The 14,193-nt window shown below is 45.8% G+C and overlaps 1 protein-coding gene across 2 annotated transcripts in view; it reads right to left on the bottom strand.

The window, feature by feature from the left end:
• Positions 1-5,262: 5,262 nt before the first annotated feature.
• Positions 5,263-14,193, bottom strand: part of PLPP3 (phospholipid phosphatase 3) — a 94,170-nt gene continuing 85,239 nt past the window's right edge. For both annotated transcript variants that reach the window (XM_005665388.4, XM_003127971.7), the window contains one exon: positions 5,263-7,226. In XM_005665388.4, the coding sequence (XP_005665445.1) occupies positions 7,101-7,226 (126 nt within the window). In that variant the 3' untranslated portion in view covers positions 5,263-7,100. The remainder of the gene's footprint in view (positions 7,227-14,193) is intronic.

The following is a 14,193-nucleotide window of genomic DNA, read 5'->3' as shown; positions in this document are numbered from 1 at the left end:
CAGATCTGATCTCTTTCAAAATGAATTTGATTTTTCTTTTTCTTTGACTATATGAATACATTTCCTACATAAGTGAGACCACGGAGTGTTTGTCTTTGTCTCTCTGACTTATTTCACTTAGCATAATGCCCTTAAGTTCCATCCAAGATGTCACAAATGTCAGAATTTCCTCTTTTTTTTTTATACTGGACTAGAATTCCATTGTATATATAATTCCACAACTTCTTTGTCCATTCATCTGTTGATGGGCACTTAGGTTGTTTCCATGGGTTAGCTATTGTAAATCATGCTACTGTGAGCATTGGGGTGCAGAGGGAACTTATCTGTAGTGTTTTCATTTCCTTCAGGTAAGTACCCAGAGGTGGAATTGCTGGATGATATAATCGTTCTACTTTTAGTTTTTTGAGGAACCTCCATACTGTTTTCCATAGTGGCTACATCACTTTACCACCCCACCAACAGTACACAAGGCTGTCTTTTACCTCACATGCTTACCAGCAATTGTTAAACTTTGTCTTTTTGAAGTTAGTCATTCTAACAGGCACGGGGTGGCACCTCATTGTGGTTTTCATTTGCAATCCCCTAGTAACTGGCGATGCTGAGCATCTTTTCATGTACCTGTTGGCCATTCACATGCCTTCTTTGGAAAAATGTCTATTCAGGTCTACTGTCCATTTTTAAATTGGATTATTTATTTCTTTTTTTAATTTTATTTACTTTTTAATTTATTTACTTATTTATTTTTTGGTCTTTTTGCTATTTCTTGGGCCGCTCCCGTGGCATATGGAGGTTCCCAGGCTAGGGGTCCAACTGGAGCTATAGCCACCGGCCTGCACCAGAGCCACAGCAACACAGGATCCGAGCCGCGTCTGCAACCTACACCGCAGCTCACGGCAAAGCCGGATCGTTAACCCACTGAGCAAGGGCAGGGACCGAACCCGCAACCTCATGGTTCCTAGTCGGATTCGTTAACCACTGCGCCACGACGGGAACTCCTGGATTATTTATTTCTTGCTGTTGAGTTGTATGAGTTCTTTATATTTTGGGACTATTAACTCCTTATGTGATATATAAGGTATGCAAATATTTCCTCCCTTCAGTAGGTTATCTTTTCATTGTGTTAATTGTTTCTTTTTTAAAAAACAAATTTTATTGGAGTATAAGTGACTTAACAATGTTGCACTACTTTTAGGTGTACAGCAAAATGAGTCAGCCACACCTATACATATATTTCTTTTTAGTGTTGATTATTTCTTTTGCTCTGAGTTTGCCTGCTCTGCATTTCATAAAAATGAACTCACACATGGAGTTCCTATGTGGCTCAGGGGGTTAAGGATCTGGCATTGTCACTATGGTGGCACTGGTTTGATCCCTGGCCCAGGAAATTCCGCATGCTACAGTTGCCACCAAAATAATAATAATAATAATAATAATAATAATAATAATAAACACAGTATGTATTCTGTTTTGCGTGGTTCCATTCACTCAATATACTGTCTGTGAAATTCACTCATATTGCTATGCATTGCAGGGGCTTGTTCATTTTTATTGCTAAATGGTATTCCTCATATGAATATTTAATTCCACTAGTTAATTATGTACTCAGTTGTTGCTGGGGATTTGTGTTGTTTCCAGTTTGAGTGTTTCGGTGAGAATACATACATCCTTCTGTTGGCTATATATTTAGGAGTGGAATTTCTGGACCATGGGGTATGCATATTATTAGCTTTCGTAGATACTGTCAAAATTTTCCAAAGTGGCTATACCAATTTACACCCCCATCTGTGAATCAGAATTCGAATTGCTTCTTTCACCTCTACACCAATATTTTGCACAATCGTTTTTCTTTAATGAAATAACCATGTCACAGTATGTAGCAATAACTCATTGCGACTTTCATTTGCATTTCCCCGTGACTGATAAACCCGAGCGTGCTTCTATGTTTATCTAACATCTGTATATCCTCTGTCAGAATGTTTTAAAAGTGGGTTGTCTCTCTTTTTCTCATTCATTACTATTTACACACTGTTTGGTATCAAAAGAAAATGGCCAAAGCCTTCCTGAGCCTAACATTCATCTCTGATATGTGGGACCATTCGTGCCTCATCTCCTCTTCGAAGGAGATGAAGAAAATCCAAATGTGATGAGCGCACTCAAGTTTTCCCCAAACTGCAAAGGGCTGTTAAAGGCAAAATTGTCATCGTTGGAAGGGTTCATGCAGAAACTGGCATTTTTTTCAGAGTTGGATGTTCAAGAAGGGATGCTTATGAGAGGCGGGGAGAGGGTCCTCACGGGGACAGACTTCAAAGTCCAACTCCTTCCATCTATGCCCCGCAGCACTCCCTGTGGGCCCCTCCCTCCCTTATCACACTGCCATCATTATCTGGGTACTCACTTGTCTCTTCTCCTAGATCCATATTTGGCAGAGTGCTTCTCATGCATTTTATTAGTGCCGACAAGTGGTGTGAACTTGTAGATCTGGCCCTTGGTAGATCTCAGGAAGGCCACCATCAGCTAGGATAAGTCCTCCTGCTAACATCTCCCATAACTCCTGAATCCTTTCTTCACAACTCTCATCCTTGTTCTTAATTACCTATTTATGTGATTATTTGCTTTTTTGCATTCCTCTCTAGCCCATAGGACCCTTGAAGTTGAGATCCCATCCTTTTTTTTAAATGATTTTTATTTTTTCCATTATTGGTTTGCAGTGTTCTGTCAAATTCCGACTGTACAGCAAAGTGACCCAGTCTCACACACGCGGGGGCACACACACACACCGTCTTTTTCTCACATTATCCATCATGCTCCATCGCAAGTGACTAGATATGTTTCCCAGTGCTATACAGCAGGAGATCCCATCCTTTTTATACACTGTCCTGCCTCTGTGTGTTTGCCAGTGCCGGGTACATGGTACTTAATGCGTATTAGTCAACAAACTAAAATAATTCAAATCTGCCTCCCAGAGCTGCCCCATAATATGGGATATCTCCATCTTTCCTTAAGTACCCATGATATGAGGTTACTTCTTGGGACTAATTTAGTTCATCAAGGGCTATTGGAAAAGTATAGTGGGAAGACTGGGAGATTCATAGTATGGGATGATTTCGCTTGGTCTCCCCATCTCCTCCACTAACTTGCTGTGTATCCCCCCCTTCTCCTGCCAGCAACCTACTTTATCGATCTGGACCTTTGCTCCCCCAGATGTGAAGGGAAAGCTTTGGACTCTGGCCTTAAGAGTCTCCTTCGCTGCATCCCAGTAACTTGCTGTGTATCCCCCCTTCTCCTGCCAGCAACCTATGTTATCTATCAGGACCTTTGTTCCCCCAGATGTGAAGGGAAAACTTTGGACTCTGGCCTTAAGAGTCTCCCTCGCTGCATCCCAGGGTCCAAATTTACAACTCTAATTACAGGAAAACGCTGAATATACAGGGACCTGAGTGGGGCTTGTCTAGCAGCAAAGAACAGGCTGGCCTTGGTGGCAGGAAAGGAAGCCACAACTCACAAGGGTTTATTCCCAGGCCCTGAAACCAAATGGAGTTTGCCTGGCTGGATTTTGAAATTGCTTGAGATCGATGACTCCTTCTCTCCTTCCATGTCCCCTTTTGATTAGGAATGTCTGTATCTGTTATTCTATGCCTGTCCCATCACTGAATTTTAGGAGCAGATCACTTATTTCTGGGGTTGCAGGGATTTACAGAAGAGCAATTGTGCCTCAGGACAGATTACACCCAGAATTGCATCCTTATCTTATTTAGATACTGTGTTTGGACGTTGAGATTTGAGATTTTTGAGTTGATGCTGTAATGTGTTGAGACCGGGGAAAGTTGAGAGCAGGTGAACGTATTTTGCACACAGCATGGATGTAAATCCTTGGGGGCCAGAGAGTGAACTGTGGTAGGCAGAATAACGGTTCCTTCAAAGATGTGCACATCCTGGAGTTCCAATTCTGGCTCAGCGGATTAAGAACCCAACATAGTCTCCATGAGGATTCAGGTTCAATCCCTGGCCTCGGGCTAAGGGTCCGGCATTACCACTAGCTGAAGTGTAGGCTAGCAGCTGCAGCTCTGATTCAGCCCCTAGCCCGGCAACTTCCATATGCTGCAGGTGCAGCCCTAAAAAAAAAGTCTATGTCCTAAGCCCTGGAACCTGTTAGTCACCATGTTATGGGACAGGCAAAAGGGGAATTAAAGGATTAAGGTAGCAGGTGGAATTGTTTGCTAATCAACTAACAGTACTGTAGATAGAATATTCTGGACTGCGTAGATCTAATATCACCATCACGGTCTTAAATGTGGAAGGGGTTGCAGAAGAGGAGAACCAGAGAGATGGCAGGATGAGGACTCAGCCCAACACTGCTGGCTTTGAAGAGGGAGGAAGAGGACCACAAACTAAAGAAAGCTAGTGGCCTCTAGGAGTTGGAAAAGGCCAGGAAAAGGAGCCCCCTGAAAACTCCAGAACTATAAGATGATACATTTGTGTTGTTTTAAGCCACAAATTTGTGCTCATTTGTTACAGCAGCCCTAGGAAATGAATCCAAGTTCTGGCCTGTAGCTTACGCCTCTAGGATCTTAGACAAACCATTTCATGGTTGCTTTCCTTAGTATTCCTCATTTCTCAGAATAAGAACTGCTGGAATGATCAAACACGACAAACAGGGAGTTCCCTGATGGCCTCGTGGTCAAGGACCCAGCATTGTCACTGCTACGGCGAGGGTTCGATCCCAGGCCTATGGGAACTTCTACATGCAGCAGGTGTGGCCAAAAAAAAATTTTTTTTTTTTTTTTTTAATTTAAAAAGTGACAACTAGGCCAAAGTGCCTGGCACGCAGGCTCTCACAAAATGGGCCTGTCCAGCTTCCCCTCTTCTTCCAGGTGGGGGCAGGAAAGGAAAGCAGGAACCAACTGCCATGCTCAGCCCTGCACCCTCTTTCCTTTGGTGTTGCTGGCCGTGGAGACACCCTGAGTGACCTCCCCAAGCACGCCTTATCTAGGGCCTGCACCTTATCTATCTTTGGGGGACCCACAGCTCCTCCCTCCCCATGGAAACCCCCTTTTAGAATACAAAAGTGCTTTAGAAGAGCCTGCAAAGAAAGCAGGGCCAGGGCCTCCCTCTGCAAACAGGCTCTCAGAGATGAAAGAGCTGAGCCACTATCTACACCACGGCCACCCTACTTCCAGGGGACACGGGAGGAGCACAGCCCTCCATCCCCTCCCCACACCCGAAACAAACCCCTTCAAACATTCCAGGCTTCTGACTCCCTCCTTAGTCCTTGTGAGCTTTTATTTAAAAAGCACATTTAATACAAGTATAGTTTCGCAGATACAAGTTTTCACTTTGTATGTGCCACAAAAGTCTTTGAATATTATTCTCTTTACAAAAGGGAACCTTACAAAAATACTGACAATTTAATGTTTTTATACAGTTTTCTCTAGTTGCAGTTATTTCTTTCATTGTAAAAACAATGTCTACCACAGAACTACGATATTTTTAGTTGATATTAAAAAAAATTAACTCAATGCTTTTTTAAGCAGCTAATGTAAATAACACAGGTCGAGACACAGTTTATAATCATAGTGGATACAGCTAAAATTGTTTCAGAAATAATATTTTACATAGTTAACTTTTAATGTTTTATACATTATTTATATAATATTTATATATAAAAATCATAGCTTGCTATAGGTTGAAATGAAAGGACGGCTTCTGTATTAAGGATGTGCATGTGGTTGACCCATGTGGTTACAGGTAGCCCTTTGAAAGGTTTGCATCCGAGATCTGAAAGCATTTCTTCCTTCCTTCTTTCCTCAAAGGTTCAGTAGAAGTGGTCCCTGTCGGCTGCCTCGAGAGGGACCTTGCTTAGAAGGACACTTAGGGATAGAAGACGAGGAAACTCTACGGAGATTTAACCCACGTGTTCTGCCCAGCAGAACCTACCAAGAACTGCCCTAGAGATCAACCCCAAGACAATAGTGCTTTACACGGCTTAGCACGAGCGGCTCCCACAGAGGATCAGCTCCGTCATCTGGAAGGGCAGCCTCTGGGACGTGAGACCGTCTGCTACTCTGGCTCATTCCGACTTCGGAGTAGCCAAAGGGTTGCTCCATTTTTCAGCCCCCTTCACCCCTCCGTCTCTTACACGGAAGGCTGCTTTCCATCAGCTGATGGCAGACCACGTCTTTGCTCGTCTCTGGACCCTCACAGGCAATCCGGGTGGGCCCCCCGCAAGGGTTTCAAGGGAGAAAGCCGGACCCGAAGCTGTCTGTCACTACGAGTGTGCCAGCGCCCGGGCAACGGCTGTACACAACGCCAGCATCCTGCAATTGACATTTCAGCATCACAGGAGGGTGCATCGAAAAGAAGACGCAGGAGGGCCTGCACCCTCGGGCTCTTCTGAAATTGTGCTGTTTGTGAAATTCACTCATCCACAAAGAGTCTCCTAATCACTAAAGTGAGGGGCTGTGGTTGCTGGCCTGCGGGCTGAGGAAGTGAGTGATAAGGCCTCCCGACTGTGAGTTTGGATTCAGGATCCCATCACTGGAAAACGTGCTCTTTCCTTCTGCTGAGAACAATCGAAAACGAATGAACACACGAAACAAGTTTCCTGAACCCAAGTCACAGTAGAGAATCGAGTGGTGTGGACAGAAAGACCCAAAAGGGGAGCCCCCCATGGCTAATTTTTGTCTTGATTCAGTGCTATTACCGGCGTCCTGTGTGCTACAATGTGAATCTGAGCTGTTCTCATAGGCCTGGGATCCCTCAGGTCACAGAGGTCAGGTGACCCGCAGACTCTACTCAAAATCATTTGTGTTTGTTCCAGAACAAGCCCGTGTTCACTAGAACATGAACACGTAAACCGAGTGCACATCCAGGATCCCCCCACTGGCTGTTAGTCTGCTGATGTTTCCACATAGGTGAACGCTACCTATCTGGGAAGGCCACAAAGTAAGACTTTTTTTTTTTTTTTTTTTTTCCTTTTAAAAAAAAAAATCAGTTGGGCAAAAAGTTTTTCCCTACATTCTACTGTCTGATGAGATTGGAGAGCAGCAAACACTTGCTGTCAGCAGTCATTTCACAAAAACAGCTCAGGAGCTGGGCGGCGCCTACACCATGTTGTGGTGATTGTTCCTGTCGATAATGTCCACAGGTGAAAGGATGTCCTTCCTGATGGCAGAGGGAGGCAGGGACAGAGTCGTCTTGGTCTTGAAGAGGTCAGACACGAAGAAAACCTAGAAGCACAAAAGCAGAGATCCCACTCAGTCGCTGACCTCTGGGCCTTGGGGACAGAGACAAAGGGAAGATTGCAGGAGCACAGATCTTAGGAAAACGGGCTCCCAAACTGCAGATCTCTGAATAGGGAGGGCCCATGGTGACCACAGAGTCCGATCCTTTTTTTTTTTTTTGGAAGTTCCCAGCCTAGGGGTCAAATTGGAGCTGCAGCCAGCCTACACCACAGCAAGCTGGGATGCAAGCCTCGTCTGCCACCACAGCTCATGGCAACGCTGGATCCCCTACCCACAGAGCAAGGCCAGGGATCGAACCCTCAACCTCGTGGATCCTAGCAGGATTCATTTTCTTCTGCTGCACCACAAAGGGAACCCCCACAGAGTCCGATTCTTATTGCACCGAGAGGGACACTGAGGCCCAGAGAAGGGCAGTGACGTGGCCCAGGAGGCACAGCCATGGGGGGCTCTCGGTCCAGTGCTCCCTATCTGCTAGCCCCACTTCCTTATTTCTCAAGGCAAATGAATAGCAGTAAAAGATAAGTTCTCAAACAAAGGAAGCCAGTCATAATTAGTCACCATCATTAGTCCGTGATACTTTCTCTTTCCTCACAAAGGAATCGAGGGTGTAACCAAAAGAGATCAGCTCATATGAATTCCTATGAGCAGGGGCTGGAGCAAGGAAGTGGCCGTGACCACTTTTTCCTGAAAGCCCAGTGATGTCAACAGTTGATGGGGGTCAAGAAGCCAGGGTCTCTTGGCTGAAGGAGTCAGCAACTAACCCGGAGGAAAGGTCAATGAAAACGCTCCTATCGCTCATTCCCAACCTCCTTCCTTCTCCTGAGCATGTGACCTCACCCAGCCGTTCTTAGAATCATTGAGAAATGCTTAGTGAACACCCACTTGGAAGGGTGTAAGGACGGCTCCGGCACGGTTCCTGTCTCAATTCATTGATAATGAAAGATTCAAGAACCTGATGAGTGACTATGAGTAAGAAAAATGTATGCTTTGTATTAGGTGGCAAAAGAAATACATCAAACATCCACCTGAGCCATTTAGCAACAGGAGTTTGTATGAAGGAACCCAAAAGGGGCAGCTGTCAATCACGTAATTTAATGGGAACCACATGGCTGTGTTTCGCAATGGGGACCAAAACACTTCAAAGTGCCTATGTCTAAGAGCTTTCTGGATGGAAGAATCTTTGTCCTGCAGATGCAATGTGCTCACTAACAACGGTGGCCCTGTGACTTCATTCTTGACATATTATAGGCAAAAAAAATGAGTTCTTAACAAGACTGCACCGATTCCAAGGCTCTAGCAGCCAGGGCTTGGCCACAGAATGGGCTTGGATCCTTTCATGAGCCAATTTCCACAATATTCCTTCTGCAGTGATAAAGCAATCAGTACAGTGCAACCAAAAAAATAACAGCCAGATACTGGTGATGCTGGTTACCCCAGGTGAATGGGGTGACTAGAAGGCAAAAGGGAAACAGAGGCTTTTTCTGGCCACCATAAAACCGTTTGTTCCCATTAAACATATAAACTGCTCAAACATTTCATTACTTTTTTTTATGAAATAAAAAAAAAAAAATAAGGCCTTCCCGTCGCGGCACAGCAGAAACGAATCTGTCTACGAACCAGGAGGTTTCGGGTTTGATCCCGGGCCTTGCTCAGTGGATCTGGTGTTGCTGTCAGCTGTGGTGTAGGTTGCAGACGCAGCTCAGATCCCGTGTTGCTGTGGCTGTGGCGTAGGCCGGCAGCTGTTGCTCCGACTGGACCCCTAACCTGGGAATCTCCATATGCTGCAGGTGCGGCGCTAAAAAACAAACAAACAAACAAAAAAATTAAGAAAAGGGAATTCCCTGGTGGTCTAGTGGTTAGGACTCAGCACTTTCACCATTGAGACCTGGGTTCAATCCCTGGTCTAGGAACTGCAGTCCCACATTGAGCAACTGCATGTTGCTGCCAATTAAAAAAAAAAAAAAAATGAAGAAAAGAAGGCTAGGTGATTTCTACACTATGACAAAAAAGTGAAATGTTAGCCAAGAAATGGAATGCTTTCACACATTTACAATGGGAGTGCTACTGAATGTACCACTTTGCAAAGGAAAAAAGCCTGTAGCCCCTTTCTTTTCTAAGGGCCTGTGAACAGTGAGAACAGTGGCAGAGAAAGGTTGGGCAAACTTGAAATCCAGGAGAGAGAAGATTTGTACCCACTCCTGCCAGGAGGCCCTATGCTCCCCTGCCCAGGAATCATTTACAAACAGAAGGAAAGGGGCTTTCAGGTGCCCCCGGTGTAAGGAAATACTAAGGAACTTGGTTAAATTTAAATGTGGAGATCATTACATCTTCAACTCTCTTCTGACAGGTGCAGAGCCAACATCCTCATCTTTACCTAGAAACTACTTCCCCTTCCTCCTTTGCTTTGTCACCAATGAAGAGGCTTCAATTCTTCCATGGCTGGCTCTCAACTCCACTTGCCCCAGCCTAGCAGCTAGTGCCACCAAAGACAGGCTATTAACTGACCTTGTTTCCTAGAGATTTTTCTCCCAGCCTACATCCTATCTGCCGGGGACAAATACGGCAGGGGACACCCCCACACAAACATCCCTCCCCTCAAGATCCTGACACCACCTCCATCTACTGGCTTATTTCCCAATTTAATTTCCTGAGCTCATATCCACTACATATCAGGGTTTCCACTTCCTAATGGCAAGATAGGAATGAAATGAAGGGTAAAGATAAGAGCGTACTTGACAGGAACTAAACCGGTATCTGGCACCTAGTTCAATAAAGGTTGTTCTTTCCCTCATGCTCTGGGCATCAAGGAAGTGACTGAGCCACAAGCAAGTTACGCCCTCTCCTGCTTCCAAAACTTTTGCTTCTCAGCCCTTCTTCCTAAAGGGGAAGCTCCCTAACGATGGAGCCCAGCCTTGATCCTCCAACATCACCCACAACACTCCGCATGGAGCCCCGCACACACCAGGGGCTTAGGCAATGTTTGTTGTGGGATTTCTACACTTCTCTCTACTGGAAGCAAGCCCTCTGGCCTTGCATCTTATCGGCACACAGAACTCCCGCGGACTTCAGGGGATGTACATCCTCACACACGGGGTGCACACAGCCCAGCGGCAAGATGAAAAGTTGAGCGCGGTCCAGCAGGAGCCCCTTCAGCTGGATTTCACTTTCAGCGTGGCTCGAGGTTATGCAAACACTTTTGGGGGGATTATGAAAGACGATCCCGCCAGGATTCCAACAGGGCTCTGTCTTCTTCGCGCTTGAATAGCAGAACACAAAAGGGACTTGGAAAAGCGAAACCTTGGCTCGCAGCAGTTCTACTTCCGGCAGAAAATGATTTCCACCCGGAAAGAAAACCTAGAGCACCAGGTTGGGAAGTTAGGTAGCGAGTCCAGGTCTGCTGGGCAAACCCACTAGCGCCCGCAGCCCCACTCACTGCACAGACTTTCCCTGCGGCTGGAAAGGGAATGATGTATTTATTCATCAGCCAGTCTCGGCAACTAGGAAATCCATGCGCAAAGCGCCAGTAAGAGTTCTAAGTGATCTTACCCTGAGCGCATGCTTTCAATTCCACTCCTCCCATTCTTTGCATTTCATTAATTGCTTTTTTGAGACGTGCAATCAGTAGACCCTTGCTGAACATCTGCTCTGTGCCAAGTCCTGAGATGACAAATATACCTAAGACGGAGTTCTTTGCCCTCCAAGAGCTCACAGGGCAATGAGGGAAGAGATTCGGGTATATAGAGCAGTCCAATACAGTGTTTGAGGGTTACAATGAGGCGTATAACCCAGACTGGAGGGCAGGGGAGAGGGCTTTAGAAGGTTTCCCCCAAAGGAAGTGTAATTGAGCTTTGAAGGACAGGCAGGCCTGAAGCAGGTGGTGAATACCAGGGGTGTTGTTCTAAGCAAAGGAGGTCCAGCAAGGTTCAGGAGCCTGGGGAAGCTCAGTATGGGGAGAGCCAAGCAGTCATCAAGGCTGGAGGGGGAGCCGGAACGGGAGAAGCCCCCAATGATACCTTACAGAATGTATAGCCCTAGAAGCCACTGTCAAGGCTGAAGCAGGGAAGCAGCACCGAGGGAAAACTTGCACTAAGATCACGATCATTTAGCAGAAGAAGGTGTTCGGAAGGGAGCAGAGAGCTGAAGGCAGGGGTACCGGTCAGGACATTGTTGCAGAATCTAGAAGACGAGTCCTGTACAACCACCACACAGTGAGGACAAGGAAGAGATGGATTTCTAAAACACAACTGTGGTTGATCGAGCTGATGTGTATGTGTGCCGGGAGATAGGTGTGCAAGGGAAAGTAATGCTTTTCTTTCTAGTTTTCTCTAACTCTAGAAATCTTGCACTTCTTCCTAATCAAAACTCTTAAAAGTTTGCGTAGCCATACTAGGGAAAAAAATTAGAGCTCTGCTTTCCTCTGCCTTCTAATACTCCATTTCCCTCTGATACTGGCTTGGGGAAGTGGTTCTGACCTTCCCCTGGGTCAGGAAGGCTATTCTGTGATCTGAGGATACAGTGATCTGATTCACCCAAGCACTCAGGACAATGTGGCCCTTCTATCATGAACAAGATGACACAGGAACAAGGCAACTCCAGACTGGAGGAATCCCATTCGAGGTGATGACTAGATAAGAAATGTTCAGGAGTCTCCTTATAAATGGCGATGCTTGTTACTGTGCTGTAGGGTCACCATCTGCCACTCTTCACCTGGCATATGCAGCACTGGTGACAACCTTTGCTCTTGGGAGTAGGACAGATTTGTCTTCACATCCAAGTCTTGCCACTTTCAGCAGCATGAGGGATACAATACCCACCTCGGCGGTTTACGCTAAGGATTATATGGTGTCCCAAAGGGCACAAGTGTGGCTTGTTAATAAACAGAGCCATGATCGCTGGCTTGTGTGTTTGGAGTCAACCTACATCAAGTCATTTCTCTTCCCCTACCCCTTGGGTGGAAAGAAAGGAAATAAGAGAAGGCACTAGAAAAAAGGAAAATTCAAGGGGGGAAATACAAACAATTAAGACTAGGAATAGGTGAAAGCCTACAGAGATTAAGCCAGGCCACATGAGATGGGAGTTTTCCAGAGGATAGGATCTGTTCTCCAAGTCTAATAATTTCTGGGGCTATTCTGGGGACTGAGTCAGCACAACCAAAAAGGAAGATGCTTCCAATGTCTTGTTGCTGGCATTCACCAGTTCCGGAGATGCCAGGGCCCAGGGCACACACAGCCCAGCTCTGCAGGGGTGCCGCCTGCCTGGAACCCACCAAGAACCAAGTGGCCAAAAATAAAAAGCCTGGTCAGCAGCCAGGTTTCCACTCCCATTGCTGCAAATTACTGAGTCAGCAAATCTTGGTCATTTTGTGAAGTGCAGGTGATGACAACAAAATTGTCCCTTAAATGTTTCTAGAGTCCCTGAGTATATAAGAGAATGCCTTGCAATAGAAATCATCCTTAGATGTCGAGATTTTTATAAGCCCCCATCAAGCTTAGATGCGAGCACAGAGCTAATAAATATAAGCAGAAGTATTTTGGAATTTCAGAACCAGAAGAAAACAGAGTTGTCTATTGCGGTAGTTCCCAAAGTGCATCTCTTTCAGAATCATCAGGGTGCTTCTTGAAAAAGCAAATTCCTGGGCCTACCCAGTCCTCCTAAAAGTGTGGCCTGGAATCTGCACTGAACAAACACTCTTGTTTGTTATATAGACAAAGGAGGGAGAGCCATTTGTGGTGGACAGTCCATGGGGATGAGAGATGGGCTCAAACCCTCCGTCTGCCACTCAGTGGCTGTGCGTCTCAGAGAGCAGCTCCTTTATCTGGACAGTGGGCTTCACAAGCCGTTTCTCGAGCTGCTCTTTGGTACCCACACTGAACCTTGGATGACCTTCCGTCTTAGCACGAGGCCTCCCTTTAGTGCATACATAATGCTTCAAATGCTATGTCATGGTTTCCTCTTGAGACAATGAGCTACTCGACGGAATGACCTCTGTTCAGAGCCCAGCAAGCACAGCACTCAATACGTCTAGTCCACTCGCCTTTGGGGATGGAAACCCCATGCTACCCTGTTGCCTACACTCCCGTGCCTTGGCCTCGGGATATCTTTTGGGCATCTTGCTCCACCGTAACAAACAATCTCATTGGTTCTTTGCCTTGGGTTTTGCTCATCCTCATGCCCCAAGTATAATAAGTGCTGTCTAAAGAACAGCCATCTTTGACAGCTTTGTCTTTTGACACAAATAGGAGTTACTTGATTGCAATACTTTTTGACCTCACTAAAGGGCTTTAAGTGACTTTTCGGCACTGGGAACTTGGCCAGCGTCTGGGTTGAGTAATTTCCTGGCATATCTGAGAGGGAACTTGATGAGGTAGAGTGTCACACAAGAAGTCAGGAGCAGGATCTGGTCCCCAGACTGCTGCTACTGAGTGACCCGGGCTAGTCATTTATGCAAAAGGAAGAGGTTTATGGTTTCTGATGATGGGTCTGCCTGCATTTATGTGCTAATGTTCTTTCAAAATTTACCTCCCCACAGTTTCTATAAGGCTGAAGTGGACGAATACATGCAAACATGCTTTCAACCCATGAAAGGTTCTTCAAATCCTCCGCCAGTTACTATCAGGAATGTGGTACCCAAGGATAACAGAGGCTGGAGGAAGGCAAGGACCCACTTCCAGACACTCCACTTTGTAAAGCTGAAAAGGTAAGGGCAGCTACTATTATTGACTCTCCCCAATTATCCTATAAGATCTGTCATTCTGAACTCGTAGGGTCACAAGACAGGACATGTTCCCATCCATCTCCACGTCTTTGTGTTATTCCTTCTGCATGAAATGCCCTTCCTTACCTTTCGTATCTCATGGAAAAGATCCATTCACCTCTCAAGGAATTCTGCAGGAATTCTCTCTAGCCTTCCAACACCCTCAAGAATGAGCTCTCCCTTCTGCCCCACCCCCAC

Source organism: Sus scrofa, chromosome 6 (genome assembly GCF_054392235.1).
Source record: "Sus scrofa isolate SSC_HxYL_T2T_F1_AM1 chromosome 6, Sscrofa_HxYL_maternal_Yorkshire_Landrace_v2.0, whole genome shotgun sequence".
In the NCBI taxonomy this organism is placed as follows: domain Eukaryota; kingdom Metazoa; phylum Chordata; class Mammalia; order Artiodactyla; family Suidae; genus Sus; species Sus scrofa.
This window is presented reverse-complemented; position numbering and strand designations above follow the sequence as displayed.